The sequence below is a fragment of the Prionailurus viverrinus genome, chromosome B1 (genome assembly GCF_022837055.1).
Source record: "Prionailurus viverrinus isolate Anna chromosome B1, UM_Priviv_1.0, whole genome shotgun sequence".
Lineage (NCBI taxonomy): Eukaryota > Metazoa > Chordata > Mammalia > Carnivora > Felidae > Prionailurus > Prionailurus viverrinus.
The window spans coordinates 80,801,289-80,823,710 of NC_062564.1; the positions used below are offsets into that span (position 1 = coordinate 80,801,289).

General features: G+C 35.2%; 1 protein-coding gene across 3 annotated transcripts in view; it reads left to right on the forward strand.

Moving 5' to 3' along the window:
- Positions 1–22,422, forward strand: part of TTC29 (tetratricopeptide repeat domain 29) — a 241,490-nt gene that overhangs the window by 211,232 nt on the left and 7,836 nt on the right. Inside the window, exon 12 of one of the 3 annotated variants that reach the window (XM_047856372.1) lies at positions 8,334–8,667. The exons of the other annotated variants lie outside the window; for them this stretch is intronic. Coding sequence (XP_047712328.1) covers positions 8,334–8,353 — 20 coding nt within the window. The 3' untranslated portion in view covers positions 8,354–8,667. Of the gene's footprint in view, positions 1–8,333; positions 8,668–22,422 lie in introns of those variants that run through there. 3 annotated transcript variants of the gene reach the window in all.

Genomic DNA, 22,422 nt, shown 5'->3' on the forward strand with positions numbered 1-22,422 from the left:
CTGTACTGGCTGCTTCTTCATCACCAGCTGCTCCTCCTCAGTTTCCTTTGCTGGTTCCATTTAATCTTCCTGATATTTAAATGTTAGTGAGCCATGGCCCAAGCTTCAATTTCTTGTCTTTTCTATTTGCACTAATTCTTTTATTAATCTCATGGTCTTAAATATCACCTATTCACTAATGATTTTCGAATTTACATATACAGCCTGGCGTTCTCCCCTGAATTCCAGACTTGCATACACAAATTCTTATTTGACATGTTCACTTGGATATCTAATAGACATCTCAAATTTAGGTGTCCACAATCATATTCTCATCACTCATCTCAAATGGGCCCAAATGGAGCTCCCCCAGGCTTTCATGTCTTAACTAATGGGTGCTTCACCCTTCCATCTGCACAAATTTGAAACCCGGGTGTCATACTTAATCTTCTCACACCCCACATCAAATCTGCCAGCAAACCCTGTCAGCTGTTCCTTGAAAATACATCCAGTATCATGTAACTTCTTATTGTCTCCACTGCTACCAGAATGGTCCAAGCCACTGCATATCATGCTTGGACTATTGAAACAGCTTCCCCTACAGTCTATTCTCAACACAGTAGTGAGAGTAATACTTTTAAAATACAAGTTAGATTATATCACTTCTCTGCTTAAGAGTTCCCTCCAAATGATTTCCCGTCTCACATGGAATAAAAAGCTAACATACTCACATGGCGTAAAAAGCTAACATACTCACATGGCCTCTGAGACCCTTCATATCTGGCCCTCTTTTACCTCTCAGAGAGTCATTCCTACCACCCTTTTCCTGACCCTTGTTTATACTCTTCCTCCCACATGGATCTTCTTTCTGTTCCTGGAACACACCAGGGAGGCTTCCACCTCAGAACCTTTGTACTTGCTGCTCTCCTTGCCTGTGTTGTTCTTCCAGATAGTCCCATGACTTACTTCCTTGGAATTTCCTCCAAATATCAGACTTTTTAAAGTTGCAAACCAGCCCCCATACACACATATATATTCCCTATATGTATATACCCTTTCCTCCATAGCATATGTTATCTGGCATACCATGTTTTACTTATTTATTTGCTATCTGTTTAACCACTAGAATGATAAGCCCCACGGGAACAGGATTCTTTGTCTGTTTTCTTTCCCCAGTGTTGTATCCCTAAAGCTTAGAACATAGACACATTATAGGCACGCAAGTATTTGTTGAATGAATGAATAATTGAAAAGTCAGATTACATGATCATCTCAATGGATGCACATAATACATTTAATAAAATTCATCATCTGTGCTAGGAATAATTCCATTAAAGACAATAATAAGGGTGTCTGGGTGGCTTAGTCAGTTAAGCGTCCAACTCTTGATTTCAGCTCAGGTCATGATCTCATAGTTTGTGAGTTCAAGCCCCACATTGGGCTCTGCACTGACAGTGAAGAGTCTCTTGGGATTCTCTGTCTCCCTCTCTCTCTGCCCCTCCCCTGCTCTCTCTCTTTCTAAAGTAAATAACCATTAAAAATATTTTTTAAAAAATAAAAACAATAATAGAACAAAGACTCCCATGATCACTGCTATCATTTAACATTAGTATAAATAAAAAAGATATATAAGAACTGGATAAGGATGAGAAGAGTGTACACTTATTTACATAGATACAATTGCTGACTTGAAAAACTAAGGATAAGCAAATGAAAAACCTTATAAACAATTAGAAAACTTGGTAAGGTGGCTAAGTACAATTAATATGTAAAATTCAGTAGTCTTCTAGCTTCTGCTTAAATGTGGAAAGCTGAAAAGAATGTCATTCTCACCCTTACAGCAATGACAACAAAAAAACTAGAAAATCTACATAAGAGCCTATAAGAGAACCCATAAGAGACCTAAAATCACAGGACAACCATCCCAACTCTACAACCAAAAGAGGAAAAAATGACAACATGCCTTCATAAAAATAAAACATTTCTGCATGACAAAAACATCACAAACAGGTTTAAAAAATAAAAATAAACTTGGAAAAAATATGCAAATGTCATAAAGGACTCATCTCTTGTACATATAAAGATCTAATAAATCAATAGACAAAAGGCCAACAACCCATTTTTTTTATTTTAATAGGAAAAGGATATAAAGAATTTACTATAAAGTAAATTTTAATGTGAATCATGCTCAACTTTATTTGTGATAAGAAAAATGAATTAAAAGCATAAAAAGCAATTTTTCAGCTATCAAATTGGCAAGTTTGATAATGCAATATGTTGGTGAGCATGTAATGATATAGTATCTCCCATGTATTACTAGCGAAAGAACAGATACAACATCCAGGGAGAGTAGTCTTGCAATATAGAAATTTAAAATGCACAAAGCTTTGACCCAGTAATTCTATGTTTATTCAACAGATAGGCCAAGGCAACCATTTATTCATTCAACTATTTGCTAAATATCTCTATGATCTCTATGTGCTAAGCATTGCCAGAGGCACTAGGTATACAGCAGCAAACAAAACAAATCTCTGCCTTCATGGAGCTTATTCACTAGAGGGGAATCTAGACAGCTAAAACTATAAACATATAACATGATATAACATAATATAATATATAGAGTGGTAAAATGTGTCATATATAAGTTTTATATAGAGATACATATAGATAGAAAGAGAAATGGAATGGGACAATCCTACTTTAGGAAGAATGGAAAAGAAGACCTTTCAGAGGAGGTAACATTTTAGGAGAAATCTAGATGAAGTGAGGGAGTGAGCCTTAAGCATCTCTCAGGGGGAAAACAATCCAGGCTGAAGGAAGAGAAAATGCAAAAGTCTCACTAATGTTCAAAGGTTGATTTACAGCATTGTAATAATAAAAGATTGCAAACAATTTAAATGTCCACTAAGATGTTTAGTGACTGGTTAAATTGTGGTATATCCATATGTGGAATACTATTGCACTGTTACCAATGAATGAGCCAACTCCATTTGTATTAAAAGAAAATAATCAAGAAAAATGAGAAGACTAGCCAGAAACTGGGAGAAAATATTTGCAAAAGACACTCTTGATAAAGGACTGCTTTCAAAAACATACAAAAAAACCTCTTCAAACCCAATAGTAAGGACACAACTTGAAAAAAAAAAAAGGAACACAAACAACTTTATGGTTTTTATTTTTTAAATGGGACAAAGATATGGACAACCATATCACCAAGGAAGATATACAGGTGGCAAATAAGCATATTGCAAATAAGTGAGATACTACTGCACACCTATTAGAACGACCAAAATCTGGAACATGATAATACCAAATGCTAACAAGGATGTAGAGCAATAGAAACTCTCATTTATTGTCGGTGGGAATGCAAAACGGTACAGCCACCTCGGAATATAACGTAGCAGTTTCTTACAAATTAAACATACTTTTATCATACCATCCAGCCGTCACACTTCTTGGTATTTACCCAGAGGAGCTGAAAACTTACATCTACACAGACACCTGCACATAAATGGTTATAGCAGCTTTCTTCATATTTACTGAAAATTGGAAGCAACCAAGATGTCCTTCAGTAGGTTAATATAGATAAACTGCAGTATATCCATAAAAATGAAATATTACTCAGTTCTAAAAATAAATGAGCTATCAAGCCATGAAAAGACAAGGAGAAACCTTAAATGCATATTTTAAGTGAAAGAAACCAATCTGAAAAAGTTATATACGGTATTATTTCAACTCTATGACATTCTGGAAAAGGCCAAAACTATGAAGACTATTTAAAAAAAAAAAAACAATCAGTGTTCGCCATTGGATTGGGGTTGAAGGAGGGATGAGCACAGAGGATTTTTAGGGAAGTGAAACTATTCTGTATGATATTATAATGGTGGATACATGTCATTATATATTTGTCCAAACCCATAGAATGTAAAATACCAAGAGTGAATCCTAATGTAACCTATGCACTTGGTTAATGATGATGTGTCAATGTAGGCTCATTGATTATAACAAATGTACCACTCTGAGGCAGTATGTTGTTAGCGGGAGAAGTTCTGTGTGTGTAAGGGTAAGGGGTATATAGGAACTCTGTACTTTCCACTCAGATTTGTGGTGAACCCAAACTGCTCTAAAAAATGAAGTCCATGTTAAAAAAAAAAGAGAGAGAGAATGATATCCATTTTGACTATTTCTTTAAAAGTACAGAAATATGTGTATAGTATGGTGACATGTGTGTATAAATAAGACATAAATATGTATTATTTTTTATATGTGAATATATATATTTTATCCTTTTACATATGCATGGGATACCCAAGATACAGCCAGTAATTGCCTCTAGGGAGGGGAAGTAAGTAGCTGGGGATCAAAGATTCCAGACAGATTTTTTTCACTGTCCAACCTTAAAAAAAAGAGGCACCATGGGCATGTATCAGCTATTCAAAAAACAATTGACTTCTACACCTATTCAAAAAACAATTAACTTCTGAACTAAAGATGTATGGGGAATAATTATGGGATTCTTAGAGCTTGTTTCAGTCCATTGGGATGCTATAACAAAAATATTACAGATGGGTGGCTTACAAAAAAACAGGAATTTGTTTCTCAGTTCTGGAGACAAGATCAAGGCACTGGCAGATTCAGTGTCTGGTGAGAGCCCACATTCTGGTACCTAGTAGGTCATCCTTTCCACTCTGTCCTCATATGGTAGGAAGGGCGAGGGAACTCTCTGGGGCTTTTATAAGGACATTAATCCTGGAGCGCCTGTGTGGCTCAGTCCGGTAAGCACCGGACTCTCAATTTCAGCTCAGGTCGTGACATTACGGTTTGTGAGATCAAGTTCCACGTGGTATTCGGCACTAACAGCAGGGTGCCTGCTTAAAATTCTCTCATTCTCTCTCTCTCTCTCTTTCTCTCCCTCTCCCTCTGCCCCTCCCTTACTCACACTCATATTTTTTCTCTCTCAAAATAAATAAATAAACATTAAAAAAAAAACACTAAAAAAACCCCACTAATCCCATTCATGAGGCCTCATCTCTAAATACCATCATATTTGGCCTTAGGATTTAACATGTGAATCTGGGGCAGACACAAACAGGGCCTATTTTTTTTTTCACTCTTTCACAAAAAGATTTAATTAAGTTCTTCCTCTGTAATAATGTCTGTGCATTAAGAATAGTCTATTCAGTTTACTTTCTAAAGTTTAAACCTCTTTACCACACTTAGTTTACGTTTTTATAATTTAGAAAAAGTGGCCTCCATAGAGTCATCAGTGATATGCATGGATCATATCCCTTCTCTTTAATATCATTCTAAGTTTGTTGTTTGTATACCATCTTAATGAAAAGTATTATTCAATCCTGGGTAGGCTAACAGGTACCAAAGAGAAATGTGTAATTATGTAACGATACTTAAATAAGGAAACAGATCAGCCAGAATGAGAAGTAACAGAAATGGGAGGACAGAAACTGCATCAGGGAAAATTTTATTTAAATCCAGGTTAGTTAACATATAGTGTAATTATGATTTCAGGAGTAGAATTTAGTGATTCCTCACTTACATGTAACACCCAGTGCTCATCCCAACAAGTGCCCTCCTTAATGCCCATCACCCATTTAGCCCTTTCCCCCACCCCCCGCCCCTCCAGCAACCCTCCATTTGTTCTCTGTATTTAAGAGTCTCTTATGGTTTACCTCCCTCTGTCTTTTTGTCTTATTTTTCCAGGGAAATTTTTAAATAGGTAGTTTGGGTGTATAGATATAAAGGACTCTATTCAAGTTAATTTGTAATTTACTTTGCTGTCTCAATGTGTATGAAGAATACTGTATGATGCTGGAGCAAATCAACAAACTTTAAATTACACGGAGAATTTAGTTTTTTATTCTCACTTTTCTAGGTAACGTAAAAATGGCAAGAATAACGAATGTATATATTTTTAATGTATTTTATATTTATAGTACATGTATTTTAACACATTTATATTATATTTATTTATATATGTAAATATTTATGATTATATGTATAAATATAAATATATACGTGTTGGGGCACCTGGGTGGCTCAGTCAAGCATTGGACTTCGGCTCAGGTCATGATCTCACAGTTTGTGGGTCTGAGCCCCACATCAGGCTCTGTGCTGACAGCTCAGAGCCTGGAGCCTGCTTCAGATTTTGTGTCTCCCTCTCCCTCTGTCCTTACCCACTCACGCACTGTCTACCTCAAATATAAATAAACATTAAAAAAATTTTTTTTAAAGAATAAATATATACATGTAAATACATAAATATATGTAAATATTTAAACTGAAAAGACTATTTTATATTTTTGTTCAACTTAACTATTCAAAAGTAATTACCCATAAAAGTAGTCTTCTTCCAGTAACTTATTAACTGATTATGTGTTATTATTTTTCATATCTTCCCATTCATTAAAGCATAACTTTTAAGTAGTATCTTGCCACATAAAATATGTCTGCTTTTACGATATAGTACCTTTATTTTCTTAACCACAATGCCAAAGAGCCAAAGAAGATAAACTTGAACAGCAGAGGTTATTTGTGTTGTGAGGATAAACAATCCTCCAGTCTGCTATTCATTCTCTCTCCTCTCCTCTGCACCTGTGCATGCCACAGCTCCATGACTGAAACAGGGAAAGTAGACTCAAACCCTCTTTGCTCTTTAAAATGCCGAATCCATGAAGATAAGACAATTTGTGTAGCTGAAACCATCTTTCATTAAGACAGGAAGGAAAATTAAGGATTTCTTTAAACTTAAATGTTTTAAATTAGTTTAAGCAATTTGCATAAAAATCTCATTTCTTCTCCAAAGCACTTCAGAAATTGTGACTAAAAGTTTAAATTTTTCCTACTTTGCTAGCGAGATGAAAACATAATACATTCAAGAGGAAAACCAGTTCTTAAAAACTAAGTATTTATTATGTACTCATTAAAAAGTTGTGCATAGACCTGGCTGGACAATTAAAAAAAAAAAAGTTTTAATGTTTATTTATATTTTGAGACAGAGAGACAAAGCATGAGCAGGGGAGGGGCAGAGAGAGACAGAGACAGAATCTGAAGCAGGCTCCAGGCTCTGAACTGTCAGCACAGAGCCCAGTGCAGGGCTTAAACTCATGAGCTGTGAGATCATGACCTGAGCGGAAGTCGGTAAGCCACCCAGGCGCCCCAGGACAGCTTTTTTTTTTTTTTTAATCTGGCACTTGAAACCAATAGATTTGTCTTAATTATATACCTTTTGTGTTCTCAACTAAACATTTAAGAATAGACATATTCATTCTGTTTTTCTTTCAACAGACATTTACTGGTCATTCAATATGTGCCAAGTAATATTTTATTATGTCATATTTCTTTTTTTTTAACTAAAAAAGAAAAACCATCTTATTATCCTAGTAAATGCAGAAGAAGCATTTGACAAAATCTAATATTTTTTTTTACAATTTCTTTTTTTTTCAGTATATGAAATTTATTGTCAAATTGGTTTCCATACAACACCCAGTGCTCATCCCAAAAGGTGCCCTCCTCAATACCCATCACCCACCCTCCCCTCCCTCCCACCCCCCATCAACCCTCAGTTTGTTCTCAGTTTTTAACAGTCTCTTAGATGCTTTGGCTCTCTCCCACTCTAACCTCTTTTTTTTTTTTTTTCCCCTTCCCCTCCCCCATGGGTTCCTGTTAAGTTTCTCAGGATCCACATAAGAGTGAAACCATATGGTATCTGTCTTTCTCTGTATGGCTTATTGCACTTAGCATCACACTCTCCAGTTCCATCCACGTTGCTACAAAGGGCCATATTTCGTTCTTTCTCATTGCCATGTATTATGTCATATTTCTAAAAGTAAATCATAAGCTGCAAACATTCATTCAGAAATTCAGAAACATTAAGGACATTCTATCTGTAAGACATCATGCAAGGTACTGCAGGGACAGGGATGAATATATTACTTTTCAAAAGAGAAAAGTCTATAATCCGAAGACTACAAAGAAATGGTGGTTATATACTTAAATTCAAACCACAAAAAGTTTTACAAAAATGACTCCTACTTATCTGTAAGTCAAAATATATGCACAGTTGTATTATGTGCACACATTGAGGGGACATGCTTTAACACGGAGATTGTCTACTTTTCACATTTCTGACCAACCAATCAAGCTATCAAAGAATCTGAGTCCCACCATGGAAAACCCAACAAGTTTATTATTCCTGAGATGAACATTTAAATGCATTTATATGTATTTTGTTATTGTCTTAGTATTTGTTTTGAAACTCTGTGCCCCCTACTGGACTACTCTAAATTAATTGCTTTGAGGAACTGTACATAAAATTCTCATTTCTTCTCTGAAACCAGGCCCTATTCCAGAGAATTAATGCCATGATTGCAGATTGAGCTCCTTTTGGCCACGTATCCTGAATTCATCAAATTAGAACACTGCTGCAAACTGTACACCAGCAATTATCCCACAAATGTGTGTGTTTCATTTAGTGGGTATTCAAAGAACTTCTGTTGAATAAATGGCAAATTAATAGAGGCTACCAGTTGAAAGACAGTGTATGTTCAACATAAACTATACTCACTACAGGTAAAGCAGTTTAAAATTTGTATCATTCTGAGAATGGAGTAACATGAATCTCTGTCTCATTCATTATTATACAAGTGAAATAAAAAATATGTTTAATCGAGAGTTTTCCTGGAGCAATTGGTTTGCTACTCGGGGTCCTAACAAAACACATCATAATGGCCCAGAGCTGGTCTACATAGCATTACAGGAGTCTTTGTGTATGATTTTTATTTCTCATTGTCCTCACCTTCTGTGAAGAGAATGACTGATAGCCTTTCCTTGTGATATCTGAGCTTTTAAGAGTGTTGTTTTATCTATTTTTTATGACCAACCTTACACTTGTTAAGTGTAATTTTTGCTTTATGTAACATAAAAAAAAATCTGTGATATGGTGCCCCGCGAATTAACAAGAATGGCTGGACAAAAGACAAGAAATCTTTTAAAAACAAATGTTCACATTAAATACCTTGGATAGGTAGGCCTTCTGGGGATTTTTCTTTAATGCAACAAAAGTGCACCATTTCTGTTTTCAGAAATGGTTTCTTTCAGATACTGAGCTTGTCTAAAGTCATATTACATAAGTAAGGGCTTAGTTTGTACATTAGTTTTTACATCTTAGAGTCTTCCTAAATCCTCTTTTGATCAATCTGATATCAAACTGATCTATATTGATTGCTTCTACACTTGTTTATGGTCTTTATTTTGATATATCTAAGATTAAAAGCCAAATTAACAAGTGTAATCAATTTTCTTTGTGATAAAGAAAAGTCCTCCAATACCCTTAGACACATTAACCTAGGAATAAAAAACTTAAGTAAAGATGTTGTAATAAATGGATCGATTTATTCAATCACTGGGCATAAAAACATTAGCCCTGGGAAAGCGCTTTCCTCCAAGAGCTTTAGCTACCGAGTTTCACTTGTGTTGTACCAAATGATTTGCATTTTTAGAGAAATTTCATGTCTGCAGTGAGCTCCAGTGAAAACATGAATAAATTGCTTTCCTTCCCTCTTTTTCTGACTTTATAAAGCTGAATCCATTAGGGGTCAAATCAAAGTATAATGAAAAAAAAAAAAGCAACAACTCATGTGATGGAAACCCTGGATTAGGTTTCTCACTAGTCCAAGCTCAGTTGTCCTGGCCTAGTTGTCAGATTGGTGGTCTTTAGGCAGATCCCTGGGGCATATGGCAATTTTTTTTAACTGCAGCATTATAAATAGTCTCTAAAAGTCACAAAGTGAAATAGACAAACAACGATTAAGAAATAACAGCAGTTCTCCACAAAGTCAAGTAAATCCAACCTCTGCAGGCCTAACACAAAACAGATGCAAAGAGGTTTTGTGTTATAACATCCTTCTGAATACACTGGAGAGAGAATGAATGCAGAAGTTATGACCATGGGCTTTGGATCCAAACTGACCTGAGTGTGAATCTCCACTCAGTTTTCAGTTGTAGGATATTGAGCAATCTTCTTCAGTCTTTGGTTTCCTTACCTGTACAATAAGGATAATAGTATCTAAAGCATAGGGTGGTTTGGAGGTTTTAAAAAGTCCTTATCCCATTACCTCGTGCAAAATGCATTCTCAATTCATGGAAAAAAATTTAGTTTTTACTCATGATATGAATATTGCTCCTGAACCTAGGAGAAGCAGACACCACTGCTTTTACTGAGCATGGGGCCCGGGATTCTGCATTTCTAATAAACTCCAGGTAATGCTGCTCACTTGGAGAACACACTTAGAGACCACAGATGTAGATCACCTGGAAAATTATATTAATTTTAAGTTTTATTTTTCTTTATGATTATTTTAAATAGACCCATTCACTTTATAAAAAGTAAAAAAGGAAGGCTACCTCATCTGAAATCTATAAGGATTTGATTTATAGTTTTGGTGGAGGAATTAGTTTTGTTTTTCAAGGAAGATTTATTTCTAGGAACTACTTTTCTGTGAATATGGTACATATTTACTCATTTAATTATATTTGGACTGGATATTATATATCTACATTATGTTTGACAATCTTAGCATTTTAAAATTCAATCTTTGCAAAATATTAATTTTTACATCTCTAGATTAGTCATTAAAAATGTCATCCCCTATATAATCCTCTGTTCTAAAGTAGCCTGTTCATGAGAAGGATATGGAGTTTGTGTATTTTCCAAACTCTAGTATCTTTTATAACGGTACCAGAAAAAAAAATCCAAATCCATCTGTCACCATTTAGGTTCCTATTATATACATTATACTTCATCTGATTTGGTCAAGAAAATTTGGACTTGTACTCCTGGGACTCACAGGACTGTAACAGTGAAAAAGACAGTTCTAGGCAGGATTCCACCCCCTGGGCACTGCACAGACAGCAGACTGAAACACATCCCCAGTCTGCACTTAATTGTGTGAAAAGGCCCACTTAATTGTCCTGGGATTTCAACTTGAAGGGCAGATTTCAGGTTTACCAAAAATCTAAAGGCTACAGAGGTGCTTTTAGGAAACACAAGCAGAGAGATATCATCTGTATGCTCTTCTTTGGCCTTACCACAGCTAGCTGGTACCTCTCAGAAAGGAGCATTTACGCTCTTCTGAAGCCCTGATTCTTGCGACTGTTGCCCAAGATATACTGATCTGGAGGTCAACAAGGTCTATAATTGAAATAAATTGTATGTATAGTCTACTGTATATATTTGCATAATTTATATGCAACACCCTCAACAACTGAAGTCCATGAAAATTAAGTTAGGCTACTTGGAGAATCACAAAGGTTTGAGAGACAACCAAGTACTAGGGCAAAGTAATAAGATTTGCCTCTTGCATAAGGACACTGCTTCAAGACTGGGAGAGGTAGCTTTTTCACTAAATACATAAAACAAGCACAGAAAGTCAAGCAAAGTGAGGAAACAGAGGAATGTGTTCCAAACTAAGACAAGACAAATCCTCAAAAAAAGATCTTAATGAAAAGGAGATAAATAATATATCAGATAAAGAGTTTAAATGGTTTTAAAGATGTCCATTGAACTTGGGAGAACAATGGTGAATACAATGAGAACTTCAACAAAGAGATAGCAAATATAAGATAGTGCCAATCAGAAGTCACAACACTGAAAAATACAATAACTGAAATGAAAAATACACACAAGAAGTGTTCAACAGCATACTAGATGAAGTAGAAGAACAAATCAGTAACCCAGGATATAGAGCAGTGAAACTTACCCAATTATAGCAACAAAAAGAAAAAATATCTTAAAAAGTGAAGATAGCTTAAGAAACCTATGGAACAACATCAAGTGGAATAGCTTTCAGATTATAGGGGTCCCAGAAAGAGAAGACAGAGAGAACGGGGCAGAAAGCTTACTTGAAGAAATAATTGCTGAAATCTTCCCTAGCTGTGGGAATAAACCAAACACTTAGGTCCAGAAAGCACAGAGAGAAAGATAAGAAGTCACATTATAATTAAAATGTTGAAAGCTAAAGATGAGAGAATCATAAAAACAACATGATATAAACAACTTAGTACATTCAAAGGGAACCTCCATAAGACAGTCAAGCAGTAAATCTGTAGGCCAGAAGGAAACAACATGATACTTCAAAGTTTTAAAAGGAAAGAACTTCCAGCCAAGAATACTCAGCAAGTCTATCATTCAGAATTGAAGGAGAGCTAAAATGTTTTCCAGGTAGGCAAAAGGTAAAGGACTTTATCAACACTAAACAGGCCTATAATGAATGTTAAAGGGCATTCTTTAAGTTGAAAAGGAAAGACACTGATTCATAATAAGAAAGCATATGGAAGTAAAAATCTCACTGGTTAATGGTACATATATAGTAATGATACTGAATTAAACACTTACAAAGCTAGTATGAGAGTTAAAAGACAAATTTGTGATATTAACTATAATTACAATAGTTAGTGAAAGAATATACAGAATTAAAAGATGTAAAATATGAGGTAAAGATAAAGCAGGGGGGATAAGAATATAGAGTTGTTAGAATATGTTCAAATTTAAGTTGCTACTAATTTAAAATACACTGCTATAGAGGGACTGTTACATGTGAACATCATGGTAACCAAAAAGCAAAAACCTACAATATATACACAAAAGATAGTGAGAAAGGAATCTAGACATAATACTAAAGAAATTCATCAAATCACAGGGAAGAGGAAGAGAAGAAAGGAACAGAGAGGAATTACAAAAACATCCAGAAAAAATTAACAAAATGGTTATCAGTTTATGCTTATCGATAATTACTTTAAATGTAAATGGGCTAAACTATCCAATCAAAAGATATAGAGTGGCTAAATGAATAAAAAACAAGACTATATGCTGCCTACAAGAGACTCACTTCAGATGTAAAGACACAAAATGAAGGGATGAACAAAGAGTTCCCATGCAAATGGAATTGAAAAGAAAGCTGGAGTAGCTATATTATATCAGACAGAATAAACTTTAAAACAAAGACTATAATAAAAGACAAAGAAGGGAATTACATAATGATAAAGGAATCAATCCAACAAGAGGATATAACATTTGAAAATATTTACACATCCAACATAGGAGCACCTATATATATATAAAGCAAATATTAAGAGACCTAAGGGAAGAAACTGACAAAAATACAATAATAGCAGGGGACTCTAATACCCCACTTACATCAGTGGATAGATCAACGAGACAGAAAATCAATAACGAAACATAAGCCTTAAGTGACACATTAGACCAGATGGACTTAATAGATATATACAGAACATCTATCCAAAAGCAGCAGAATTCACATTCTTCACATGTGTATATGGGATGTTCTTCATGATAGAACACATATTAGGCTCAATATCTGTCTCAATAAATGTAAGAAAACTGAAACCATATCAAGCAGCTTTCTGATCACAGTGGTATGAAACTAGAAATCAACCGGTTACAAAAGAAAACTGGAAAAAATCAAAAATATGTGGAGATTAAATAACATACTATTGAACAACCAATGGGTCAGCAAAGAAACCAAAAGGGAAATAAAAAAAATACCATGAGACAAATGAAAATGTAAATACAGCAACCCAAACTCTATGGGATTTGGTAAAAGCAGTTCTAAGAGGGAAGTTCATATCAATACAGTCCTACCTAAAAAAACCGGAAACATTTGGGAAAAAAGAACTACACTCTTCACTTAAAAGAACTAGAAAAAAAAAATAACAAGGCCCAAAGTTTGTAGAAGGTGGGAAATAATAAAGATCAGAGCAGAAATAAATGAAATAGAAACTTTAAAGATATGTAAAAGATCAATGAAACTAAAAGGTGCTTCTTTGAAAAGATAAACAAAACTGACAAACCTTTAGCTAGACTCACAGAAAAACAAAACGCAAGTAAATAAATTTAGAGTGAAAGAGGAGAAGTTATAGCTGATACCACAGAAATATAAAAGATCATTAGGGACAGCTATCAACAGTGGTATGACAACACACTGGACAACATAGAAGAAATGGATAAATTGCTAAAACCATACAACCAACAATACTGAATCATGAGGAAATAGAAAATCTGAATGGACCAGTTGCTAGTTAGGAGATCAAATCAGTAATCAAAACACTATCAAACAAAAGTCCAAAAGCAGGCAGGTTCACTAGTTAATTCTACCAAAGATTTAATACCTATCCTTCTCAAAACTCTTCCAAAAAATTGAAGAGTAGGAAATACCTCCAAACTCATTTTATGACGCCAACATTACCCTGATACCAAAACCGGACAAGGACACTACAAGGAAAACTATAGGCCAATATCTCTGATCAACATAGATGCAAAAATCCTCAACAAAATATTAGCAAACCAAATTCAATGATATATTAAGAGGATTATATACCATGAGCAATTGGAATTTATTCTAAGAGCTCAGCATCTACTTATCAACCATTGTGAAATTAACAAAAGGAGGATAAAAATTATATGATCAGCTCAAGAAATGCAAAAAAAAAACATTTGACAAAATTCAACATCCATTTATGAATAAAACTAAACAAAATGGGGATAAAGGGAGCATACTTCACATAATAAAGGCCATATATGACAAACCCACAGCAAGCACCATATTCAATGGTGAAAAGCTTTTAAGCTTTTCTATATAAGCAACATGGCAAAGATACCCTCTCTCTCCACTTCTATTTAATGTAGTACTAGAAGCTTTAAATATACCAAGTAGGCAAGAAAAAGTAATAAAAGGCATCCAAATATAAAGGAAGAAATAAAACTGTCACTATTTTCAGATGACATGATTCTGTATATAGAAAATTCTAAAGACTTCACCAAAAAACTATTAGAACTGTAAATGAATGCAGTAAAGTTTCAGGATACAAAAATCAGTATATAGATTTCAGTTATATTTCTATACCCTAATAATGAACTATCAGAAAAATAAATTAAAAAAAACAATCCTATTTACAATGGCATCAAAAAGAATAAAATTCCTAGGAATAAAATTAAAAAGGAAGATGAAAGATCTGTACACTTAAAACTATAAAACACTGGTAAAAGAAATTGAAGAAAACACAAATAAATTGAAAGATATTCTGTGTTCATGGATTGGGAGAATTCATGTTGTTAAAATGTCCATATTGCCCAAAAAATTCTACAAATTCAATACAATCCCTATGACATTTTTCACAGAACTATAAAAAAAATTATAAAATTTGTATGGAACCACCAAAGACCTCAAGTAGCTAAAACAACCTTAAGAAAGAACAAAGCTAGAGGCATCAGGCTTCCTGATTTCAGACTACACTACAGAACAAAAACAATCAAACAGTATGGTATTAGCATAAAAACAGACACATAGATCAATGAAACAGAATAGAGACCTTCCCAAATAAAGCTACATATGCATAGTCAATTAATTTATGATAAAGGAGACAAGGATATACAATGGAGAAAGGATAGTTTCTTCAATAAATGCTGTTGGGAAAACTGGACAGCCATATGCACAGCCATATGCAAAAGAATGAAACTGGACCACTATCTTATACCACACAAAAATTAAAGTGGGCTAAAGACTTGAATATAAGACTAGGAACTATAATAGATGGTAAGCTCCTTGACATTGTTGGATCTGACTCCAAAAGCAATGGCAACAAAAGCAAAAATAAATGATTGGGACTACATCAAACCCCAGCGAAGGAAATCATCAACAAAATATAAAGGCAACCTTCTGAATGGGGAAGATATTTGCAGATCATATATCCAATAAGGGACTAGTATTCAAAATATATAACAATTCATACAACTCAATAACTGTAGCAGGAAGTATGACCGGAGTTGCAAAAGATGAGTCTACAAAGTGCAGTTAAGGGAAGGTCCTCATACTCAGTGGGAATGAGGCCCCGACCCCAGATTGAAGCTTCTTTTTATTAGGATAATTGCTAAAGACTATGTGCATAAAGTCAGCTAAGTAAGTGTGTTAATCAATCTAATGGTTTAGTTTTTCAAGGTTGAATTTCGAGTTAATTGGTTTCTATAACACTAGGAAGGGTCGGGTGTGAAGGAGGATCCAGCCCAAAGTTAAAGGCTCTAGGCAGTCCTTGCAAGTTGCAGCCACATTCAGCTGTGTAAACATGCCCTAAGGCCTTTCACCTTCTCCAGCCCTTCCCTTTTGAAGTCTTTTCCTTTGATGCTTCTCTCCTGCATCTCCCACAAATAACAACAAAAATCTGATTAAAATACAGGCAGAGAATCTTGATTGACAGTTTTCCAAAAAAGACATACAGGTGGCCATGGCACATGAAATGGCACGTGAAAAGGTGCTCAACATCACTAAGTGCTAAGGAAATGCAAATCAAAACCACAATGAGATATCATCTCATACTTATCAGAATAGTTATTATCAAAAGACAAGCAATAACAAGTGTTGGAGAGGTTGTGGAGAAAAAGGAACGCTTGTGCACTGTTGGCGGGAATGTAGATAGGTACAGCCACTATAGAAAACAGTATGGAGGTTCCTCAAAAAATTAAAAATAGAACTACTACATGATCCAGTTATTCCACTTCTGGGTTTTTATTGAAGTAAATGAAAACACTAAATCGAAAAGATATCTGCACCCCTATATTCATTGCATCATTACTTACATTGCATCATTACTTACAATTACTTACATTACTTACATCATTACTTACAATAGCCAACACGTGGAAACAACCTAAATGTCCATCAATAGATGAATGGGTAAAGAAGCCGTGGTATATATACACAATGGAATACTACTCATTCATTAAAAACAAGTAAACCTTGGGGCACTTGGGTGACTCTGTCAGTTAAGCGTCTGAGTTCAGCTCAGGTCATGATTGGCTTGGTTTGTGGGGTCAAGCCCCACATCGGGCTCTGTGCTGACAGCTCAAAGCCTGAAGCCCTTCAGATTCTGTGTCTCCCTCTCTGCCCCTTCCCCACTTGTACTCTGTCTCTGTCTCAAGATGAATAAACGTCAAAAAAAGGAAAAAAAAAAGAGGAAATCTTGCCATATGCAAAAATGTGAATGGACTTTGAGAGTATTATGCTAAGTGAAATAAGGTAGAGAAAGACAAATATTGTATGATTTCACTTATATGTGGAATCAAAACAAAACAAAATTCATAGATACAGAGGACAGACTGATGGTTATCAGAGAGAGCAGTTGAGGCAGGCAAAAAGGGCAAAGGGGGTCAATTATATGATGACAAACGGTAACTAGACTTATAGTGGTGATCATTTGTAACGTATGCAAATATTGAATTATTATGTTGTACACCTGAAGCTCATATAACGTTATATACCCATTTTACCTCAATAATAATAATAATAACCTAAACTGTGTCAGTGGTAACAGAATTCAAGCCTATTGAACTGAGCATCCTAAGAAAATTAATTTGTGATTAAAATGTAACAAAGAACTGCTAGCACACTGGACCAGGATATAAGCCTAAAAATCATGAGGCCTGTGTTTTGGTCACAACTGATTGTGACCACGCAGGGCCTTGGAGCCAACAGTTGTTTGTTTGTTGGCTACTGAGCGTCGGTCTCTCTTTCTTTGGTACTAGTGCCATAATCTCATCTGATAGAATAACTCCTTCTCCATATATACATCTTAGTAATCAAAATCCCTTAAGCTAAAGGGCCAAGGGATGGGCACATAAGGTCCATGTATAAGGCAAATTGGATCTTTTCTCATAGGATTTTGAAACCTGATCAAAATGATGTACAAAGTGGGATGGGACTGGAAGTTCTAGCCAGAGTAATTAGTCAAGAAAAAGGTATCTAAATTGGAAAGGAAAAAGCAAAACCGTCCCTACTTGTAGATGACATGATTCTAAACATAGAAAATCCCAAGGAAATGTTTAAAAACTCAAAAAAATTCTAGAGCTGGTACACAAATGTGGCAAAGTTGCAGGATTACAAGACCAACACATAAAAACAGTTATATTTCTATAAACCAGCAGTGGAAAATCTGAAATGAGATTAAGAAAAAAATCCACTTACAATAGCATCCAAAAGAAAAAATTACCCAGGAACAAATTTAACCAAGGAAATGAAACACTTACACACTGAAAACTATAAAACATTGATGAAAGAAATCTAAAAAGACATAAATAAATGGAAACACATCCCACATTAATAGATTGGAAGACTTATATTAACATGGCAGTACTACCCAGAATGATATACAAATTCTATGCAATCCCTATCAAAATTCCAACAAACTTCTTGCAGGAATGGAAAGAGCAGTCTTCAAGTTCATATTCAATTGAAAGGGACCCTGAATAGCCAAAATAAGCTTGAAAAAGTAGAACAAAGTTGGAGGATTTACACTTGCCTATTTCAAAGTTTACTACAAAGCTACAGTAATCAAAACAGGATGGTACTGGCCTTAAGGTCAGACACATAAACTGATGGGATGGAACTGGCAAATTAGGAATCAACCCTCATATGTATATGGTAAATTGATTTGGGACAATAGCTCAAAAACTATTCCATAGGGAAAGAACAGTCTTTTCAACATATCAGCCTGGGAAAACTAGATATCGACATACAAAAGAAAACAATGAAAGTGGACCTTTACCTCACAGTATATACACAAATTAACACAACCAAGATCAAAGATCCAAATATAGGAGCTAAAACTGTAAATCTCTTAGAAGAAAATATAGGGGTAGTCCTTTCAACATTGGATTTGGCAATAATCTCTTGATTTTGACACCAAGAGCACAGACAAAAAAAAGAAACAATAAATGGGAATCCATCAAAATTTTAAACTTTTGTGCATCAAAGGACACTATCAGAAAAGGGAAAAGACAACTCACAGAATGGAAGAAAATATTTGCAAATCATATAGATGATAAGGTTTGGATATCAAGAATATATAAAGAACAAATCAGCAAGAAAAACCCCAAACAACCCAATTAAAAATTGGGCAAAGGACTTGAATAGACATTTCACCAAAGAAGATATGCAAATGGCCAGTAAGCACATGAAAAGATGCTCCACATCACTAGTTATCAGAGAAATGCAAATCAAAACCCAAAATGAGTTATCACTTCACACTTATTAGGATGACTATTTTCAAAATAATGGAAAATAGCAAGTGTTGGCAAGGACCTGGAGATATTAGAACTCTTGTGCATTGCTTGTAGGAATGTAAAAACAGTGCAGATGCTGTGAAAGCCGTCTGGTAGTGCCTCAAAAAGTTAAACATACAATTACCATATGATCCAGCAATTCTACTTCTAGGTACATACCCAAATAAATTAAAAGCAAGGACTTAAACATATATTTGTACACCAATGTTCATAGCAGAATTATTGACAATAGCCAAAAGCTGTAAACAACCCAATGTCCATCAACAGAAGAACAAACAGAATATAGCATATACATTTAATGAAATATTATTCAGCCTTAAAAAAAGAATGAGATTCTGACACAGGCTACAACTTGAATGAATATTGAAAACATTATGCAAGTAAAATAAGCCAGACCAAAAAAGAACAAATATTGTATGATTCCACTTATATGAGGCAAAGCTATAGACAGTAGAACAGAGGTTACCAAGAACAGCAGGGTGGGAAGAACGGGGAATTGTTTAATAGATACTGAATTTCTGTTAGGGATGTTGAAATGTTATCAAAATGGATCATGGTTATGGTTTCACAATATTGTGAATGCATTTAATGCCACTGAACTGCACATTTAAAAATGGTTAACATGATAAAATTTATATTTTGTATATATTAGAACAATTTAAAAAATCCACAACCAGGAAAAAAAAATAGTAATGACCAGCTCACGTCTTTAATTTGTCAGAGTCTACCTTCAGGTGACAGTAGACAATTTAACACATAGTATAAGAATTTTATGATAATATACCTTTGTTTCTCCCCCCCGCTCAGACTTTCCACTATTGTTGTCATACATTATACTTTTACATATATTGTAAATCCCACACTACGTTGTTATAATTTTTATTCTGTCAAATATTATTTGAAGAAATTTAGTAATTACAAAAAATCTTTCATCTTTTACTTGCCATATCTAACATTCTTCATTCCTTAGCATAGGTCCAAATTTCCATCTGGTGTCATTTTCCCTCTAAGGATTTTATCATTTCTTACAGTGCAATCTGCTGCTGATGAATTGCTTCAGCTCTTGTCTGTCTTAAAAGTCTTCATTTTGTCTTCATTGTTGAAATATATTTTCACTGGGTATGGGATTCTGGGCTTGACAGGTTATTTTTCTTTTAGTACTCTAAGTTTCTTGAGCTTAGAGTTTGTTGAACTACTTAGATCTCTGGGTTTGTGGCATTCATCAAGTTTAGAAAAAATTTCAGCTGTAATTTCTTAAAATATTTTTCAGTTCTTTACCCATCTCCTTCCAGAACCTCAATAACGTTTATAAAGGGCTACCTGAAACTTCCTGCAACTCTATGATATTCTTCTTATGTTTTTAATTATGTGCCTCTCTTTGTTTTGCTTGGGTAGTCTCTACTGCTCTGTCTTCAGTTTCGCTAATTGATTTTTATTATACCATCCATGTATCCACTTAACATTTTTAATGCCTAAAATACAGTATGTCTGGGGCACCTGGGTGGCTCAGTTAGTTGAATGCCTGCTTCAGCTCGGTCATGATCTCACAGTTCCTGGGTTTGAGCCCCTCGTGGGGCTCTGTGCTGACAGCTCAGAGCTGGAGCCTGCTTTGGATTCTGTGTCTCCCTCTCTCTCTGCCTCTCCCCCACTCATGCTCTGTCTTTCTTTCTCTCACTCAAAAATAAGATAAAAATAGATAAGATAAGATACGATAAGATGATAAGAGTTATGCCTTTGTTCCAAATAACAGTTATGTCTTTGTTCCAAATCCTAACAACAGTGTCAGTTTTAGGTTATTTCTGATTGGCTGATTCTTCTCCTCGTTATGCTTTTTTTTGCATGTTCTGTAATTTCTTATTAAATGCCAGATATTGTGTGCCTTATATTTTGATCACATTCCTTTCTGGTAAACTGAGAGTCTGATCAAAAGAGGGGACCTGTTAAAACAAAAACAAAAACAAAAACAACAGGCCCAGCTCAGAGTCGCAAAAAAAAAAAAACCAAAAAAAAACAAAACAAAAAACAACAAAAAAAAACAGGCCCAAAATAGTGTCACTTGAGTCAGGCCAAGTTACTAAATCCAGGCAGTTTCAACCTCCTCCACAAATATAAATTATAACCTGTTGATCAGGAATTTTCTGATAAGCACCAATGAAGAAATTTGTTACATGGGCCCTTTCTGCCTGCCAAAAGAAAGTTGAGGTAATCTGCCTAAGACTCCTTGCTCTTACCCTTCAGGGAAAGTGACTTGGCCTGCAACAGTCCTTTCTTTTCTTTTGCTTATAACTTTCTTGCCCCACTCTCCTTCTATTAAAAACCTTCCATTTTGTGGAAGGTCCTCCCTCCCCTCTACTTGCTAGATGGGATGCTGCCCATTCATGAATCATTTAATAAAGCCAATTAGATAAAGATAAATAAATAATAAATAAATAAATAAATGCCAGATACTATAAATGGTATCCTTTTTTGGTACTAGTCAGTTTTGTATTCTCATGAATATCCTCAAGCTTTGTTCTGAGATGCAATAAAGTTCCCAGGTATTGCCTTTGTGATCTATTGGGTGGGGTCAGAGAAAGATTAAATATAGGGATATTTTTCCCCACCTCTGAGGCAAGACCCTTCTGAGTACTATGCCCACTGCCCCATGAATTATGAGATTTCCCAGTCTGGCTGGTGATAACAGGTAGTATTCCTAGCCTTTTGTGAACACACTGTGTACTGTCATTCCTGTCCTTTTGGGTTGTTCCTTCCCCAGCCATGGGTAATTTCCTTACGTATATGCTCTGATCTGTACTTTGACAAATCCTCGAGGGCAGCCTCTGTATACCTCCAGAATTCTCACTGTATGCAGCTCTCTCCTCTACAGCACACTAGTTGCTAACTCTTGTGGCCTTGGTTTCCCCAGACTCTCTCAGCGCCATCTCCTCAACTAAAGGAGCCCACTGAGCTCTTCCTGAGTTCCCCCTCTCTAAGTTATGGCATGGAAACATACTCAAGACAGTAGGCTGAGCAGTTGTAGGGTTCATATTGTTTCCTGTCTCTCAGGTGTCACTGGGTTTTGTTGTCTGATGTCTAGTATCTTCAAAATCATGGCTTCATATTATTGGTGGGGAAAGAAGATACTGTGATTTCTGTTACTCCATACTCCATAGGGGGGGAAATGTTAGATTTGTAATGTAGTATCAATAGGAGAAATAAAAAGAACTGTTTGAAGACATCAGCACTGTGTTTATCTTGAGAAAATATTTAGGGGCACTTGAGTGGCTCAGCCAGTTAAGCATCTGACTTCGGCTCAGATC